The following is a 21064-nucleotide window of genomic DNA, read 5'->3' on the forward strand; positions in this document are numbered from 1 at the left end:
CCAAGCTGTGGAACACTGTATATAGTACAACTTAACATGTTTGTACCAGGAAAAATCTCAAAGTACAAATTGCCACCAGCAAGTGACTGGCTTTTAGAGTTATGTAACATAAGTATTAATGTCAGAAAAGTAGCATTATGTTCTCATTTAAATTACTTGCCACACAAGTGGAAGGCAAGAACAAGAAGCAGAAGATGAAATCAGAGAGAGGGAATGGAAGGCTAGATCACAGAGTCACTGTATAGATTGCAATTTTACTGAGTGAAAATGGGAGTTTTGAGCAAAGGAGGGACATGATTTGACTATATTTCATCTCATGTTATCTCATTTCGTTTTCTGGCCACACCATGCCACCTGCAGGATCTTAGTTCCCTGACCAGGAATTGAACCCAGGCCCTGACACTGTAAGTACAGAATCCTAACTCCTGGCCTGCCAGGGAATGTCCTTATCTGGCATATTTTAAAAGGATTATTCCGACTTCTATTTTGAGAAAAGCCTGGAAGGGAGCATGCATTTAAGCAAGGAAGTCAGTTAGGAGGTGATGGCAATAATACAAATGAGAGATGGCAGTGACTTGGACAATGGTGGTACCAATGGGAAAGGTGTTAAGAAGAGGTCTGGTTCTTGAAATATTTTGAAGGCAGAATGCAAGTTTTTGGCTTTGAACAACTGGAAGGATAGAAAGAATGCGGGAAGATTCTAGGTTTCCGGGGAAAATCAGGCATTCAGTTCTAAACACGCCAATTCTAAGATATATACAGATATCCAAGTGGAGATGTAAACAGGTAGATGGACCTAAGAGTCTGACACTCAGGAGGAAAGTGTGGGCTTCTGATTAAGCCCTGAGGGACTGCAATGTTAGGGAGAAGAGAAATCACCAAAGAGGACTGAGGGGGAGGAGCATGCACTGAAGTATGAGGAAAACCAGAAGAATCTAGGCCCTAGAAAGTCATTAATGAGGAGTGGTGAACTGTGTTAGATGCTGACAATAGGTTAACGCAAATGAAGACAGAATTGACCATGAGACTTAGAAACATGAGGGTCACCGGGGACCCTGACCGAAAGCGTGCCGAAACTAAATCAGCTATGGAGAGACTGAAGGGAACCTGGAGGCAGTGTGAGACACTTCAAACTGTTGTGAATTCCATCTACATTTGAAACAGAGTAAAACTGAGAAGAAAATACTGTTGTCCTTATTGTACTGTGGGGGATGGGTTCCAGGACTCTTGCAGATACAAAAATCTGAGGATGCTGGAATCCTTTATATTATATGGCACAGTATTTGCATATCTCCTACACATATCCTCCTAGATACTTTAAATTATCTCTAGATTACTTATAGAGTCTAATACAATGTAAATGCTATGCACATAGTTGCAAATACAATATGAATACAAAGTAAATAGCTGCCAGTGCACAGTAAACTCACATGCATTCCCCCCCCTGCTTTTTGGAACTTCTTAGAATTTTAAAAAATATTTTCAACCTGTGGCTGCTTGAATCCATGGATGTGGAACCTGCAGATATGGAGGACAAACTGCATCAAAATTTACAAGTTTGAAAGTCAGCACACCAGACCAGTTTGAAGTAGGGGTCCCTAGCCTCCAAGATCTAATGTCTGATGATCTGAGGTGTACTAGTAACAGAAATAAACTGCACAATAAATGCAATGTGCTTGAATCATCCTGAAACCATCCCCTCGACCCAACCCTGAATCCGTGGAAAAGTGGTCTGCCACAAAACTGATCTCTGGCGGCAAAAAAGGTTGGGGACCACCACTTTAAAGAGAAAGAAAAAATAACACATCTAAGACAGGTCTCATTAGTGCTGAAAAAGCTATTCTATCTTGAACCAACTTGATTAAGTGATTATATCACTTTAGGGTAAATGGTTCAAAAAAGGCTTGTGATACTTAATGTGTTAAAAGTTTTATAGCTTGTTATTAAAAAAAAAAAAGTTCCCTAAACTAAGATAGAAAGAGAATCATTTAGCAACCATTAAGAGCAATCACCCTGAAGAGCAATGAGTGTTCTGTTTCATCATGCAGAAAGGCAGTCATTTCCGGTTAAGTACTAATTATATAAACATCTGATTGAGAACAGGCTAGAGGAGAAACTGGTCAATCCATGGCTAACGCAAAGATCTTCTGAATAATGAGTTCTCAAGTTCTAGACAGACACTACCAGCACAGCTTTGAAAAATACTCAAATATTAAAGACTCAAACCTGCAAGTACATCAACAAAGACCAGAAGAAAGCAAAAAGAAAAGGCTTGCCAAAAACACATTCACAGAGACTGTCTTCTTCCAAGACAATATAACAAAGCAATCACATATGATCGTAACAAGTGAAATAGAAACCAAAATATGCCTAATTCCTTCTAAGCCTTGATATTTCATATTAGAGGTCTTTTCCTCCAAGAAACAGAGGGTAACTGTCTAGCCTATTAGTTCCTTAGCGCACTAGACCTTACCCAACACAGGCCTTATTATCCTGTATTGTACCTGTCTGTCTACTTATCCACCTTAATCTCCCTACTCAGCCAAGATTCAATGTGGGTAAGGACCAGGGTCATCACTGTCAACAGGTCAGTGACTCCACATACAGAGTATTAAAAACATTTTTTGAATGGGTAAACAAGATAGTGGCCATGCAGTGAAAATGAATTTCACGACCTCAGGTGAAGAATACTTTCTCTATTTTCAAATTGGTTCCTGGAGGGAGTACCCTGAAGTCACGGGGCTCATGGAGCACCATGCTCTTTGCAGCTCAGATGGTAAAAAATCTGCCTGCAATGCAGGAGACCGAGGCTTGATCCCTGGGTCAGGAAGATCCCCTAGAGAAAGGAATGGCAACCCACTCCAGTATTTTGCCTGAAGAATCCCATGCACAGAAGAGCCTGGTGGGTTACAGTCCATGGGCTCACAAAAGAGTCGGACATGACTGAGCAACCAACACTTTTACTTTCAAGCTTTTTGTACTATGTCAAAATGAGTCAATTCTACCATATGGTTAGAGACACTTCTGCAAGATAAAATACGTAAATACTTTTACTGATGCACTACAAAGGTATAACCCTGAAATCAGAAGTAAAGCTTTCAAATAGTTTAATTAGCTATTTCTGAATTTTTAAAATTAATCATTTCTTAGCTACCCATTCATTTTACTAGCAGAAAGGTGGTAGTAAGCACTAAATGTTTAATAAAGAAAAACTTAAAACACAAATGCAGATCATTTTTCTATCTGTTGAGATAAAAACCACAGCTCACTATTAGCAGTAGAATACCTTGGTCTAGTTTTGGAACTAATTTGACACCAACTGCCTAAAGCCATCCAGCTTCTTTTTCGGCTTCATTTCTTCTCTCAGTTTTTTTGTATTCCTTTCTTATTCTCCATTATTATTTAGAAGCACATTTTTCAAAGTGTGGCACCTAGACCACCTGTCCAAATGTAAAGTGCTTCTTAAATTCTGATTTCTGCTGACCATTACACTCAAGTTTCCAGCAGTCACACTCAGAATCTTTGGGGAAAGGGTAGAATCTGTATGTTTAATGCTTCAGCTGATTTTTACATACACTAAAGCCACTCAGCATCTTTTGCTTTAAAATGAGCTTCAACAATTCAGCTGTTTGTCTGAGTTAAGCAGCAGCCCACAGAAAACTGTGAGGGGCTTGATACGATGCAAATTGAGGATTAGCAATCCCTGTTATAAAGAAATCGCATTTTAGTGCTGCAGTCTCAGAGAACTTTTGCATGGATAAGTCTTGATCATGAGAAGTCAGATTATTATTATTAAGCAAGTGCCTCACAGACTGTGGAGTTGTGTCATTTTTCATAACAAGATCTTTCATTATTATTAAAAGTTAATCTGCAAAGTCAGGAACAATGCATTATTTAGATTCTAAACCTCTAGTCTCTTTGAACTAAGCTAAGGACTGATGCTGAGGCTGAAACTCCACTTTGGCCACCTCATGTGATGAGTTGACTCATTGGAAAAGACCCTGATGCTGGGAGGGATTGGGGGCAGGAGGAGAAGGGGACGACAGAGGATGAGATGGCTGGATGGCATCACCGACTCGATGCACATGAATTTGGGTGAACTCTGGGAGTTGGTGATGGACAGGGAGGCCTGGCGTGCTGCGATTCATGGGGTCGCAAAGAGTTGGACACAACTGAGCGACTGAACTGAACTGAAAGTGATCAAATGTCAGTATTATTACTTGTCATTTTTTTTCCTAAACTCAATGAAAGCTGAGCTGACCTGCCAATATATTACTGTTTAATTCAAAAGCCTTATTCAGAAATTAAAATAATCTCTTTCAGCCTAAAGTAAATTTTTCACCTATCAATCAACTTGAATTAAAAAATCTGTTTCTGCAGCAAGCTCATAAGGTTCCACTTGGGATAAGCAGACTAGACACTGTGGCTCCATTCATTAAAGATGTCTGCACACTGTGCCAACATGTCCTCAAGATGGAGTGTGGGCTGAGTCCACAGGAGCTTGCTCAGCTGGCTCATTTTAAAACTTGGGGTACCCTCTCAACGTGGATTTCTGGCCACAAACCTATATAAATTTCCTTTTGCACCACCACTCAAATAATTGGAACAGGGCTGAAAAACTGACTGAACATGGAAGATCTGGAGTTAAATTCCAGCTCTACCAACCGCAGAAAAGTCACTCAATGTTTCTGGCTTTGGTTTCCTTATTAGAGAAAAACAATGTGATAACTCTTGGTGAGTGATTCTCAGTTGATGGCAGAGGGGCCAAGGGACAGTAAATTCTCATAAGAAGGGCCCAGTCTGAGAACCATTGCCCCAGTCTGGGGCTCCACTGGTACTGCTGGGGTAGGGCAGTGTGCCTCCATCCAGCTGAGCCATCAGTGGCCTAGAAGTGGAGGACTTTATGATTTATGTTAACCCTTTAAATCTTATTATTGAAGCATGATTTTTCAAATTTTAAAATCTTAAAAATTCTTGGTCTAGTGTTTGATATTTAGGTGGCTGTCTAGAAATTCTCTCCAATAGAAAGCTAAAATTTTCCTCTTAAAGTCTTTCACAGCTGACCAGAAAAAGACACTCACCTAGCTTACTGCTTAGTTAGTGTAACTTTTTTTTTTTACCACTTTCTGTTCCCCAACAGTGTTTAAACTTAAATATATCCTTTTATAATGACACATGGTTGAGTCAAAATTAACCAACTCATATCCTGTATAGGAATGTGGTCTTTAGGCTCCAAGAGTTGACTGACAGAGGAAAGGTTATGGAAGACATGCAGAACCACTGCACTCATGTCAGATTATGACATATTATAAATGCATACTCTCCACACATCAATATCTGTTATTTACACTTAAAAATAACTGATAAAAAATTCTATAGGTCTTTTTCCAATTACGAACAGTTGACATTTTCAACATTCCTGTAAGTTCCTTGTAAGTATCTTTTAATTGAAATATAACTGACATATGACATTAGTTACAGGTATATGACATGATTCAGTATATGTATATACTGTGAAATGATCACCACAATAAATCTGGTTAACATCTGTCATCTCAAATAGTTTCTCTAAGCAACTCTCAAATGCACAATACAGTATTATTAATAGTAAACATGCTGTACATTACAATCCTAGGGTTCCTTTGTAACTGGAAGTTTGTACTGATTTTGACCACCCCCTACCCGTGGCAACCACCAATTTGTTCTCTGATTCTGTAAGTTCAGTGTTAAGGCAGCATTTCCTTCTTTTTATTTCTGAATAACACACACAGACACACACACACACATCTGCCTATCCATTCATCCACTGATGGACACTTAGGTTCATTCCATGTTTTGGCTATTGTAAACAATGTTGTAGTAAACACAGTGCTGGTATCTTTTTGAGTTACTGCTTTCCTCTCCTTATAAATATGCAGATGTGGAAATGCTGTATCATAAAGGAGCTCTATTTTCAACTTTTGGAGGAATCTCCATTCTGTCTTCCATAGTGGCTGCACAATTCACATTCCGACCAACAGGGAAGAAGGGTTCCCTTTTTTCATATCCTCACCAATACTTGTTGTTTCTTGTCTTTTTGATAACAGTCCGTCTAATGGGTGATATCTTAATTGTGGTTTTGATTTGCATTTCCTTGATGATTAGTGATGTTTAGCACTTTTTCATGTACCTGCTGGCCATCTGTATGTCTTCTATGGAAAAATGTCTACTCATATCCTCTGCTCATTTTTTAATCAGATTTTTTTTCTATTGCGTTGTATGAGTTCTCTATATATTTTAGATATTAATCCCTCATCAGATACATGATTCACAAATATTTTCTCCTATTCTGTAGGGTGCCTTTTCATCTTGTTGATGGTTCCCTATGCTGTGCAGAAGCTTTTTAGTTTAATATAATCCCACTCCTATGTCTTTGCTTTTGGTGTCAAAGCCTAAAAACCATTGCCAAGACCAATGTCAAGGAGCTCACTGCTTATGTTTTCTTCTATTTTATGGTTTTAACTCTGTGTTCATCTTTAATCCATTTTGAGTTGATTAGTGGTCCAGTTTTTTTAATTCCACTTGTTGATGGCTGTTCTTGCCCCACTGTATATTCTTGTCTCCTTTGTCATAAATTAACTGCCCACGTAAGCATGAGTTTATTTCTGGGTTCTCTATTATGCTCCATTCATCTGTGTGTCTGTTTTCATGCCAATATCATACTGTTTTGATTACTACAGTTTTGTAATATACACTGAAATCAAGAAGGATGTCTCCACCTATGTTCTTCCTCAAAACTGTTTTGGTTCTTTAGGGTCTTTTGCAGTTCCACACAAATGTTAGGAATTTCGTACTTTTTAATGGTCACAAAATATTTCATCAAGTAGACCTCTGGTTATTTAAACATGTCAGTTTCCAGATAAGGGATTTTTTTCAAGAGAAATACTGCCATTCAAGTAACTCTTAACAGAAAGTTCAAATTGGAAATGTTACTAGACTATGTTTCTAATAGTACTACATATTTTCATTCCAAAGAAACATTCAGTGATCATTTTTAACTTAATTTTCTCTTATGACTTCAATTATTTGAAGACAGGAGACAAGAATGTCTGGTTTCCTAAATTCAGATGTTTCCTATTTAGAATGACTAAACCGACAAGCGTCCCTGATTTTTTGTCAACATCTTATCTATACAAAGGGGAAAAGAAGAATTCCAGTTTGAAGGGTGGCAAATTTCTTTCTCTCTGGTAGTTCCCAGATTCTTGCCTGTCCTTGCTGTAACTGCTGTATTTATCCTCAGTGGTTTTAATAATCCTGTTTCTGACCTCAGATTAGCAATATGATTGAAACTTTGCTTTCTATTCACTGGTTCTGCTTTACCCAGATCCCCAAATCCCTATTTTAAACCTGAGCAAAGAAAAGTGGAAAGTATAAAAATTTTAAAGTCAGATCTGAATTAGAATCCTAGTTCTATCAACAGCTGTAAGATCTCAGGCAAATTACTTAAACCCTATCTGTGCTTTAGTTTCACCTGCTATAAAGTGTGGCTAATGGTGTCTGCCACAAAGGCACACTTGAGTATTAGACTGGAAAATGTACCGACAGTACCTGACACAGCAAGACTTCATGACCCCTGATTAGTACTATCCAATAGTGCATACTGTAACTATCATTGTTCACATTTCCTTACTCTTATTTAGAATTGGCATTCTTGATCTGTGACTCTCCCTGACAAAGAAATCTATGAATTTAGAAATACCCAACTGGACAAGGAAGGCAGTTACTCATCATGAAGGTTAAAGAGGAAACCCAGTAAGAATCAACTGGGTGCTTGAGATAAGTATGATGACTTGAATAGAAAACAAAAGAAATCTCAGGAACATTCCAGTTGAAGTATATAAATATACAGAAATCTCTTACTGGCATTTAAAGAAAATGAAATAAAACATAGCTTTTTAGTGGCAATCTAGTTTCCATGGGGAGTTATTTTTCCAGATAGCATAAAATTAGTTTCCTATCTTAAGCTGCACCTGCTGGATAACTAACATTTGTATTATTAAGCCTCGGGACTGAAAGTGCTTTCAATGTGAATTTTCCTCCTACTGTGCCCATCTGTTCTTTTCTTGTGGACCCAGGGGAAGCCAAGGCTTAGTAAATATTCAGTTCTTGGACTTCTTTATGATATTTTCATATGAACATTTATATCCACTGAGGAAAATTATAAGACTGTGTGCAAAAACAGCTCACACTTGGATTCCCTTCTTTCACTACCCAAGTGGTCATTATTTTTATGAAAGACTAAGAAGTCACCATACATATATGACGTAAAGCCAAAGAAAACAAATAATTATAACTTTAAAAGATAAATTTGTCAGGAATAAGTGATCTTTGATATCTGATAATAGCACCAAGATACCTTATTCATTCACATAATACTGGAAAAAATTTACAGCTTAGCCAGTGTTAATGCTGACAGCTCAGGTTGGGGAAGGCATCAAGACCACTGCCCAGGGGCAGCCACTCCTCATCTGGGTCAGCAGTGGGCTCCTTCACAGGATGCATTTCACTCAGTGATGCTGCTCCTCAACCCAACCAGGTTGGAGCCATGTGAGCGTGCTTGCTGTGACTACCTTCCCTATCATAATAGCAAGCTGGCTGAACTGAAGTGATCAATAACAAGGTTCTCCCTGTGTGGTATCAACAATTCACAAAGCAAACACTGATTTTACTTAAAAAAGTCAAAAGTTCAGAAACAAGGTAAAACTAGCAAAGAAATAGATGGTTTCTACAATAACTACAAACATAAAATTCAAGATATATACAAATATTAGTTACAACGTGGCTACTTATGAAATTCCTTGGCAGGCAGAGTTCTGGAAGCAGGTGTTATTTATTGGCAGGCTTAGAGTAGATAAAAAAGGAAAAAAAACAAACTACCTCAGCAGCTGCAAGACTGATGCATACTCCTCTGAATCCCATATGTTCTTTTCTAAACACATGCAGTACAGCTCTCTGATCTGGAAGTGAACAGCATACTTGTAAGGGACCAAAAATGATCTACTAAGTTTGCACATTACTAGTTTGGGAAAATCATAAATGAGCAGGTCAAAAAAATTTCTTTTTAAAAACAGCCATTTTCTATAGATGACAACAGTCTGGCCACATATCACATGGATCAGGCATTTACATAAAACATCATTCACATGGTAGCAAAATGAGATCATATTGGGATTGGCTGATATCACTGGTCACTTTGCAATAAGTAAATTATTAAAATGATGACATGATTACTAAAAAGAATGTTTAATGGCAGAAAACAAACAAGTTATTCTTACATATTTATATTTGTTCTCCAAACCTCTGAGTTAAGAATGCAAAGATTTAGGAATACAGAATTCTTCCCTTGCATACACTCTAAAGATGGTTCACAGGCTTATGTTATGACCCAAACGCCAGCAGAGCATAATTCTGCAAGAAGCAAAAGTACTACTTTCCTTTAGTTCTGGGTATAATGCAAGGTTAACCATTAGGCGGTCTCAAACAGATTCCTTTATTTCACTAAAGTGGAGGATCAGCTCTCTCAGTGTAAGTGACAAAGTATTAAAGAAAATAAATTAAAATGACTTAGCACAAACACACTGAAGGGAAAGCACCACCACTTGGATTCACATGGCTATTTCTAGTTGTGGCCATCAGAACAAAAAATATTGTTTCAATTACCAGTAACATGTACAGCTGGAATGGATTTAGACTGTGCACACACAGCAAGATGTGGATCCACTGCAAATTCTGAGGCCTGAATGCTACTAAACTCAAAGGGAAAAACCAGTAATAGTCTTACATCAGAGATTCCAAATGAGTAAGTTCTGCTTACCTGTCGACCCAATGGGTACTTGGGAAGAAAAGAGGTGAACTGATGAAGACATCTCAAAACCAGGAAGTAATTTGTATGGTAAACATGCAGGTTTTCTAGTAATGATTGTGTTTCCTCCTAAAAAAGTCATTACAAATATGTAAGTCAGCAATTAGTAGAATAATAAAATCTGATTTCCAGAAAACTGATGAGAGAAGATTCAGAATTACAAATTAACCTTAAGTCTGAGAATTCATCATGCACACAAAATCTAGGATAACAGTTGGATACTTTTTATTTAGTATCAAGTCTGGTGATATTTTACACATACCAAAACTAACTTTGTAACTAATTTAATTTCCTCTTGTCTAAAGCACTGCCACAAAGACTTGGCCCCTCCAAAATACAAGTGTGCGAAAGAGCACCTGCTGGATGCTTGCCTATGTCAGTCACCTGGTATATACCACAGCAAGGATGGCCATCATTCTCTAGCTTCAGTGGCATTAGAAGGGTGAAGAGATCACCAGAGCCCCCAGGACCAATGTAATTAATGGTTGCTGTGGTTCCATGATGTTTTAAGCCACACCATGCAGCATTATAGGAGCTCAGTTCCCTGACCTGGAATCAAACCAATGCCCTCTGCAATGGGAGCACTGAGTCTTAACCACTGGACTACCAGGGAAGTCCCTGTATGCTTTTCTCATAGTCCTACTAAAGTTGTGTTGAAAGGGAAGGGGAGACTGTAGTAGAAACACTGCAGGTGACTGCTTTTTCATTGGGATTCTCCAATACCGGTTTTGTTCACTTTAGCAATTAAGCAGATGAAACTGAAAATTAGAACCCTGAAGCCAACAAGCTTTATAATTTAGAATCTAAGAAGTGTGATATGGGAGGCAGTCTTAAGAAACCTATAGGATGACCAATCTCACAAATCAGTTTCAAAAGGCTTTTCTTTGGAGGGGTGATTAGGAGAGTTTTCTAGAACTTTATGAAATGTTTTAAAAGGGATTTTAAAATACTACACCCTATCATGCATTTTTCATACTTCAAATACTTTTATCACTTATTTCTATAACATTTTCTTAAGAGGATTATGATCTGTGGTACCATCTTCAAAAGTACTGAGCTGTCTTTTTTCCTGCAATATTCTGCAGATATTCAATATTTCAGTGGTCAACCATGCAGAAAATAACACCTCCAGATATCAATGTGCTGCGTTTAGTCACTCAGTTGTGTCCAACTCTTTGCAACCCCATAGACTATAGCCTGCCAGGTTCCTCTGTCCCTGGGAATTCTCCAGACAAGAATACTGAAGTGGGTTGCCATGCCCTCCACCAGGGCACCAGAGCCCTTCCTAATCTAGAGATCAAACCCAGGTCTCCCGCATTGCAGGTGGATTCTTTATCATCTGAGCCACCAGGGAAGCCCAAGAATACTGGAGTGGGTTGGCATACCCTTTTCCAGGGGATCTTCCCAACCCAGGAACTGAACTGGGGTTTCCTGCATTGCAGGCAGATTCTTTACCAGCTGTGCTACCCGGAAAGCAACCGATATCAATAAATTCAAACAAATCCAAACTATCTAATATAACAAATCTGATATATTTTCCTGAACTCTAACTCACTTAGAAATCAATTCCTTGGTCAGCAATCTGAGTCATTACCTGAAAGCATAGGACAAATGAAAGAAAAGCTTTTAGTATCAAAGTTTTTTCCCACCAGTATTTGAGTTAGTTGGTAATTTCAAAAATCTAGGTCTTCTATCATAACAAAGGGTATTTTAACTGCCACTGTCAGAGTATACTTAATTTCTATTTTCACTGTAAGCTATAACATAGAGACTGCATTAAGCCACTAATGGCTTATCTTGATATGTGAGTAAACAGCATGTAAACAGGGGCAATATTCTGGAGAAAAAGGAATCTATTACTGAATAATAACTATTATAGTCCATTATGCTTTGTGGACTAACTGTGAATACAAATAACTGGGTGATACAGTAGAAATGAATGACATCTTCACTAAATTTACTTGGATGCGGAAAGAAAAGAAATACTTGACACAGTATGGGCAATGTTGCACACTCCAGGAACTAGATGCCCTGGAGTAAGTGGAAAAGGAAAGATACAAACATGTTTTCTCCCAGACAGTCTTAGTACCTTCACATTTTCCACTGTGCCTCACATCCCTGTGATGATTAGACTTCTAGCCTTTAAAAAACATTTTGTCTTCTTTTGTTTTGTTCCTATAACATGGCAGACTATCTCATCTGAGGATATGGGAGTTATGATTCCAACACTGGAAATAAAACTGGCTACACTGAACTAATTGAGAGATCTGTTATACCTTTCTAAGGGATCTTCAACAGTAATTCTGACCATCCAAAATCTCTGACTTAATGTGCTGACTTCAGAACCTAACCTCCATATAAGAAAGATTCCACTGTTATTTATACCTGTGTGTTTATCAGCTGCAACAGAAAACATCACCAATGACTAATTTAACTTTTTCATGTAACCTGTCCTCTAAGTTCTTTGTCTTACTGCGACAGCTACCTGCAAATGCCTTTATGTGTGCAGGGCAACAATTCCTAAAGCACTGTATGAACATATTTTCAAAAACTTCAGCCTGTAAGAGGTCCTGATGCATGAGAAAATCTCCCTCTTCATACATTACAGCAGCATCACATCACACTCATGCAGAAACATAGCCTGTTGAAATAGTTCTCCTGTTTTCTATTCATTAAATTTTTCCTCCAGAATCTTTTCCATACCAGAGTCATAGCTGCCACGGTTTTATTTCTTAACTGTGTTCGGATGGTCTTTTCAACAGAGATGCACTGCCTAGAAATATTTATTGTTTACCAAAGAAATGTTTTCTTCTGTTCTTAAAACATGAAGACCTCTTGGTCTCTACTGATCTTTGAGACAGATATGGGAAAACAGTGAGCTGTAGGAAAAACAGCAAACACAGTCCCCTTGCTCTTCCCCAAACATGCCAGACAAGCTCCAACCTCACGTCCCTTCCATTTGTTGTGGCTCTGCTTAGAATTTTCTTCCTCTGGATTCCTGAATGGGGTGCCCTATAACTTCCTCTTTACTCAAAGCTCACCTTCTTGAAGAGGCTCTTATTTAAAGTTTCAATTTCATTCCCTGTGCACACTGCCAGTACTCCCTTTCTCTCTTTCACTGTTTTCTTCTCAGCAATTATTACTCACAAAAATGTTTTACCTACTCACTTTGACAGCAGGTAAGCTCCACAAAGGCAGGGAGGTTCGCCTGTTTTGTTCACTCCTGTACTAGATTTAATACCTGGCCCACAGTAGGCATTCAAGAAGTATTTGTTGAATGAAGCAGTACGTGAATGAAAGGAGGCCAACACGCAGTCTCTCTCTTCAGTAAGAGCAACTGCTGGAAAAAAAAGACCAACCACTATTGTCTTGCCGGATATGAGCCAGATTTAGTTTTTCAAAAGAAGACAGAAGTCTGAATTTATGATGTAAAATTTCTATATTTGCACATGCTGGCTCAGATTAAAAAAATAAAACCACCAAGAACCTAAAAAATCACACTGATAGCCAGCTGTCAGTTGCCAGTCAATGTGCGTTCAGTTCAGTCACTCAGTCATGTGTGACTCTTTGCAACCCTATGAACTACAGCACGCCAGGCCTCCTTGTCCATCAACAACTCTGGGAGTTTACCCAAACTCATGTCCATTGAGTTGGTGATGCCATCCAACCATCTCACCCTCTGTCGTCCCCTTCTCCTCCTGCCTTCAATCCCTCCCAGCATCAGGGTCTTTTCAAATGGGTCAGCTCTTCACATCAGGTGGCCAAAGTACTGAGTTTCAGCTTCAACATCAGTTCTTCCAATGAACACCCAGGACTGATCTCTTTTAGGATGGACTGGTTGGATCTCCTTGCAGTCCAAGAGACTCTCAAGAGTATTCTCCAACACCACAGTTCCAAAGCATCAATTCTTCGACACTCAGCTTTTTTTATAGCCCAACTCTCACATCCATACATGACTACTGGAAAAACCATAGCGTTGACTAGATGGACCTTTGTTGACAAAGTAATGTCTCTGTTTTTTAATATGCTATCTAGGTTGGTCACAACTTTCCTTCCAAGGAGTAAGCGTCTTTTAATTTCATGGCTGCAGTTACCATCTGCAGTCATTTTGGAGCCCAGAAAAATAAAATCAGCCACTGTTTCCACATCTATTTGCCAGGAAGTGATGGGACCAGATGCCATGATCTTAGTTTTCCGAATGTTGAGCTTTAAGCCAACTTTTTCACTCTCCTCTTTCACTTTCATCAAGAGGCTCTTTAGTTCTTCTTCACTTTCTGCCATAAGGGTTGTGTCATCTGCATATCTGAGGTTATTGATACTTCCAGCAATCCTGATTCCAGCTTGTGCTTCATCCAGCCTAGCATTTCTCATGATGTACTCTGCATATAAGTTAAATAAGCAGGGTGACAATATACAGCCTTGACGTATTCCTTTTCCTGTTTGGAACCAGCCTGTTGTTTCATGTCCAGTTCTAACTGTTGCTTCCTGACCTGCATATAGGTTTCTCAAGAGGCAGGTCAGGTGGTCTGGTATTCCCATCTGTTTCAGAATTTTCCACAGTTTATTGTGATCCACACAATCAAAGGCTTTGGTATAGTCAATAAACCAGAAATAAATATTTTTCTGGAACTCTTGCTTTCTTAATGATCCAGCGGATGTTGGCAATTTGATCTCTGGTTCCTCTGCCTTTTCTAAATCCAGCTTGAACATGTGGAAGTTCATAGTTCATGTACGATTGAAGCCTGCCTTGGAAAATTTTGAGCATTACTTTACTAGCGTGTGAGATGAGTACAACTGTGTGGTAGTTTGAGCATTCTTTGGCATTGCTTTTCTTTGGGATTGGAATGAGCACTGACTTTCCAGTCCTGTGGCCACTGCTGAGTTTTCCCAATTTGCTGGCATATTGAGTGCTGGCAATGTGTAATACAACCATTTAAATATGCCATTTCCAGTCACATAAATTATGTCTGTCTCTCATTCATTCAAAAATCATTACTGTTTACTCATATGACAAGGCCTCCATCATTAAGGATTATTTACATTTTTTTTACAGAAGCCAATGACTATGTAAAACTTAAATATATATATAGGTAAATAAAACATGATTAGTAGAATAATATGTGCCATGATACTTAGTTCTTGCATTTATTTCTCTTCTTTCCAGAGTACTTATCACTTTCGTGTCTAGAATTATATGCATGGGGTGAAAGGTGAGCTCAAGAAAACTAAATCAAAGTATGTAAAAGTGACTAAATTTATGCAACTTATTCCTTTCAATTAATTCACTGCTCATTGAAAGCTGGTAAAACAAATTTTAGGATTAAAATGCATCAGCTGTCCAAGAACACAGCATTTTCTTACTTATCATCTTGATAGAACTAAGCGTTATTTTTCCCATTAGAGAGAAATTTTAGCTGAAGATGATTCCAGGCTTGACTTCTCACATGGTAGCTACCTAGAGAACAGCAAACCATGGCTTTCTCCTAGTTCCCTGGGTGGAAGGAGTGCTAATCTTCTTGTCTCTCCCAGTCCTTTGGCCTCCATACTGCTACCCTGGCATTTATATCAGAAACACTTGAGGAAGGGTTTGGATTGAAACTGCCAATTTCTCACACATTACCCTGCTAACGCCTAGCTTGTCTGATCACACTTGGTAGTTTGGAGAGATTTTCTCTTTTCCTCCCCTTTTATTATTTTTTCAAATAGATTTTCCCCTCCTCTTGTCCTTTAGTTCTATATCAAAACAAAACAAAAAACAGAAAGAAGAGGTAGGCAGAAAGGTGAAAGGCAGGTCTCCACCAAACTTGTGATAAGCATACTAAACTACCTCTAACTCATCCTGTGACTTCAGATATTTCACTTTCTCTTGGCTCCAGTTCCTCACTTGAATTCAATAAAATAAGCATGCTGTACCAGGTTATCTTTCTAACAGTAATTATGCTACAACTTTTAAGACATTCTCTTACTCCCAGCTCTTCAGTTCAGTTCAGTTCAGTCGCTCAGTTGTGTCCGACTCTTTGCGACCCCATGAATCGCAGCACGCCAGGCCTCCCTGTCCATCACCAACTCCCAGAGTTCACTCAGACTCATGTCCATCGAGTCAGTGATGCCATCCAGCCATCTCATCCTCTGTCATCCCCTTCTCCTCCTGCCCCCAATCCCTCCCAGCATCAAAGTCTTTTCCAATGAGTCAACTCTTCGCATGAGGTGGCCAAAGTACTGGAGCTTCAGCTTTAGCATCATTCCTTCCAAAGAAATCCCAGGGCTGATCTCCTTCAGAATGGACTGGTTGGATCTTCTTGCAGTCCAAGGGACTCTCAAGAGTCTTCTCCAACACCACAGTTCTAAAGCATCAATTCTTGGGTGCTCAGCTTTCTTCACAGTCCAACTCTCACATCCATACATGACCACTGGAAAAACCATAGCCTTGACTAGATGGACCTTTGTTGGCAAAGTAATGTGTCTGCTTTTCAATATGCTATCCAGGTTGGTCATAACTTTTCTTCCAAGGAGTAAGCGTCTTTTAATTTCATGGCTGCAGTCACCATCTGCAGCGATTTTGGAGCCCAAAAAAATAAAGTCTGACACTATTTCCACTCTTTCCCCATCTATTTCCCATGAAGTGATGGGACCAGATGCCATGATCTATGCCTTTAAATCAACTTAGGCACGTAAGCTTAGAGTCATGAAATACTGACTAGTCAAAATAATAAAACTTCAGCTGTCACCTGCAAGAGACTGAATTTCAGTTTTCTACATACCATGAAGTTTAATGCTTTAAGAAGATGCCACACAGCTTTAAATAAGATTTGAATAAAAATACATAAATTTATTTTCTTACACAAAGTATATGAAATTAGCCACTCATTACATAATGAGCATAAGTAATTACTTGACAAGACAGGATCAACATGCATAGCAAATCATTATTACTAATATAGAATGCGGCTGGTTTAGAGGGCACAAGATTAAAATAGACCTAATCTTAGATATGGTGTTGGGACAGACATAAAAACTACTAATTGGGAAAAGCTGTTAATATTCTCCCACCACCAAAACATTTTCTCATAGAAAGCAAGATAATTTTTCACTACTTACTAAAAAAAAATCTTTTTAGTATATCAAAAACCAGTTTTTTTTATTATCAGATAAAAATTATGCAAATATGATATGAGGCTAAAATCTAAACTCTCCTTAATATTTGACTTCAAACAAAATTTCAGGCACAAGAAAGAGTTAAAATTTTATCTCTTATCATGGTGAATTTGAAAGTTCCGTTTAAGGCATGTCTGAAAGCTCAATTTTTCATGAAACAGAGTTTCATAAATTAAAGATTAAAATTAAAAAAAAAAAGAAAGCTTCATTACTAAAGCAAAACTTTGGGACAAAACACTGTAAAAATATATCCAGTCACTGTTCTTGCTGTTTCATTTAAATCCTATAGCTGTTTACCATAATAGACTGCCTGATTTAATTTCATTTAAACCTATACACTAAAATGAACTTTCAATGAGGAATGTAAATGATTTAACCAGTCAGAAGAAAAGTTATTAATCTGTTTAATGAACAAGTAAATAAAATCTTAGTATTCTAAAAGAAACTTCAAAGATTATTTGTTAAACTTCTATTATAGGCTTTGAAAGCTACTGGGACATCAGAGTTTGAATTAATCGGAGCTTGAACAATCTTATTCTGTTTAAACTTAGAAGAACCTAATTGTTAGCTATGAGAGCATACTTTCCAGGCATTGTACATAGCTGCACTGTACAGCTGCTCAAGGGACAGACTACTCAGAAAAGAGAAAATGCATAGAATCTTGACTCTTTCATCAACTATATGTGCCTTCTAATGTCTCATCTTAGTTTGAACTTCTTAATGAATCTTCTACAAATGTACATGGTTGAGTTAGCTAAATTTTTAGATTTAAGTACATTCAAAAAACTCATTCCTGAAGTTTATGAAATACAAAGCTGGTATACAATTTTAAAGCAGTTATCTATGAAACTAAGGGTCCCTAATCTTAAGGGAGTTGAAGTGAGTTTTTCTGCCTTTTTTTTTTTTTACATCTTGAGTCTAGTTAGAAGACAGTTGAGATGAATCATTTGTTTAGGCTGGCATTTACTAGCTTATTTCTAGACTTAAGAAAACAAGGTAAAGAGAGACAATAAATGATGTTTTCTTCTAGGGAGTGGTCTACGTCAGCGGTTCTCAAAGAACGGCCTCCAGACCAGCAGCATCAGCACTGCCTGGGACCCTTCTAGAAATGCAAATTCCTGGGGCAGAGCACCGGGCTACACAATCAGAAACTCGGGATGGAGCCTAGATACCTGCATTTTACAAGCGCTCCGAGTGATTCTGATATATGCTACGGTCTCGAGCACTCACTTAGTTCATCAGAGTAGACAGCCAGTAGATTTTTAGGGCAGAAATAATCCTGATATAAAGAATATAAATTTCACTAGATTATACTTTGAGATCTATGTCTCAGAAATATAAATGTAGAAAATGAGCACAAAACTAATAGGAGGTAAGTCTATATAACTATATACTCTATATGACTATATAAGAGTATTATATACACTTTGTATATATGTTATACAATATATAAAACAGTATATTTAATTAATATCTTAATTTTTATCATGGTGAAAATAAATAGTAACTATTTCTGATTTATATTTATAAAAGTTTTATTGTTCTGTTTGTTTTAAACTCACTCTCATTTGCTGAATAGACTGATTAACACTAACCCTATGGAGAAATCATTACTAGGGATTAATCTAAATTCAGAGACAAGGATATTAAGGCTTAAACAGGGTAAGTGATTTCCTTAAGCAGCTGGAGTTCAAACACAAGATTTCTGAGATGAATCTTCCCCTGTATCATGCAGCACTATATTATTGATTATCATCTGGCATTTCTTTCCGATTTTATTGTAGAAAAATACATACAAAATTATCATGAATTTTAAACCAAAACTATAAAAAGATAAAAAGAAAAGCACTATAATAAGAATAAAATATTCAAAGATACTTTTGGTCTAAACTAGAAAAACCAGCACATTAGTTTTTCAGAGATAACTTCTGTCCCTTGAATTCAGCAGGTAGCCAACATAAAATTTTTTCAGGTTAAAGGTGCAAATCTTTGTTGCTCCTTTATATTTCTTACTATGTAAGTCCCAAGAAAATACACCTCTAAATGATTAAATATGCAATTCCAAAGTGAATATGGCAAAGATGATAATAAACAGGTCTGAAAACTATAAGAAACATAAGCACAGTATAAATAAATGCTTAGAAAATACACAAAGTTATTGAAAAGCAAAGTTAATATTAGACTATAACGAACAGGTTCAAAATTGGGAAAGGAGTATGCCAAGGCTGTTTACTGCCACCCTGCTTATTTTACTTACAGGCAGAGTACATCATGTAAAATGCCGGGTTGGATAAATCACAAGCTGGAATTAGGAATGCCAGAAGAAATGTCAACAACCTCAGATATGCAGATGATACCACTCTAATAAAGAGGAGAGTGAAAAAGCTGGCTTAAAACTCAACATTCAAAAAACGAAGATCATGGCCTCCGGTCTCATCACTTCATGGCAAATAGATGGGGAAAAAGTGGAAACAGTGACAGATTTTATTTTTGGGGGCTCCAAAATCACTGTGGATGGTGAATGTAGCCATGAAATTAAAAGATGCTTGCTCCTTGGAAGGAAAGTTATGACAAACCTGAACAGCATATTAAAAACCAGAGATAATTTTTGCCAACAAAAGGTCCATATAGTTGAAGCTATGGTTTTTCCAGTAGTCATGGACCCTAATAGTACTCTTGCCTGGAAAATCCCATGGACGGAGGAGCCTGGTAGGCTGCAGTCCATGGGGTTGCTAAGAGTCGGGCACAACTGAGTGAGTTCACTTTCACTTTTCACTTTCATGCACTGGAGAAGGAAATGGCAACCCACTCCAGTTATTCTTGCCTGGAGAATCCCAGGGACAGAGGAGCCTGATGGGCTGCCATCTGCGGGGTCACACAGAGTTGGACATGACTGAAGTGACTTAGCAGCAGCAGCATGTATGGATGTAAGAGCTGGATCATAAAGAACGCTGAATGCTGAAGAACTGATGCTTTCAAATTATGCTGCTGGAGAAGACTCTTGAAAGTCCCTTGGACAGCAAGGAGATTAAAGGAAATTAACCCTGAATATTCATTGGAAGGACTGATGCTCAAGCTGAAGCTCCAGTCCTCTGGCCACCTGATGTGAAGAACTGACTCAGTGGAAAAGACCAATATGCAGGCAAAGATTAAGGGCAGGAGGAGAAGGGGGCAACAGAGGATGAGATGGTTGGATGTCATCAGCGACTCAATGGACATGAGTTTGAGCAAACTCAGGGAGACAGTGAAGGACAGGGAAGCCTGGAGTGCTGCAGTCCATGAAATAGCAAAAGAGTCAGACACTACTGAGCCACTGAACACAGCATATTTCTGCAACAGGCCTGCCTAGACATTCTCTCCTTTTGTCATCTCAATGGTTAAAGGTACTCTTTAAAAATCTCTTCTTGACCTCTGAAAGTACACTCTTGACAGAAACTTCTAGCTGGAAATACAGTTGGCAACTCACTGACTCAATACAGCTAAGTTGTCTAATCTCAAAAAACTCAATAACATGCACACATCCTTTCCCACTGGTTCTTAAATTTCCTCTGTATCGAAATAACCTACTTTAGTGTCTGAAGACTTCCTATACTGCTCTGAAAAGATTACAGAGTTTATTAAAATGATTATTAAATCCAATCTAGAAGTGATTTTATATTATGGCCTAGTGTGGATTCTGCATCAGAAATAATTTTGATAAAAGCCATTTTGCATTGTAATTACGTATGTAAACTATAGCTGAACAACATCAAAAAGAAGCCATTCTCAATATATTTTGAGAATTTTTTTAAAAGGAGGTAAATTAGTCTTTACCTATATAGAACACATGCCCTCCAGGAACTAATATTCTTTTATTCAAAATCTAATACATAGGGAGCCCAACCTGGTGCTTTGTGACAACCTAGATGGGTGGAGTGGCAGGGGAGGGAGGCTTAAGAGGGAAGGGATATATTAATATATATAATTATGACTGATTCACATTGATGTATGGCAGAGACCACCATAACA

General features: G+C 38.1%; 1 protein-coding gene across 3 annotated transcripts in view; it reads right to left on the reverse strand.

The window, feature by feature from the left end:
* ORC3 (origin recognition complex subunit 3) overlaps positions 1-21064 on the reverse strand; it is a 73245-nt gene that overhangs the window by 17257 nt on the left and 34924 nt on the right. For all 3 annotated transcript variants that reach the window (XM_013966491.2, XM_005684697.3, XM_005684696.3), the window contains exons 12-13: positions 9854-9970; positions 8917-8996 (exon numbers count right to left, since the gene is read on the reverse strand). In XM_013966491.2, coding sequence (XP_013821945.2) covers positions 8917-8996; positions 9854-9970 — 197 coding nt within the window. The remainder of the gene's footprint in view (positions 1-8916; positions 8997-9853; positions 9971-21064) is intronic.

This window comes from Capra hircus, chromosome 9 (genome assembly GCF_001704415.2).
Source record: "Capra hircus breed San Clemente chromosome 9, ASM170441v1, whole genome shotgun sequence".
Taxonomy (NCBI): Eukaryota; Metazoa; Chordata; class Mammalia; order Artiodactyla; family Bovidae; genus Capra; species Capra hircus.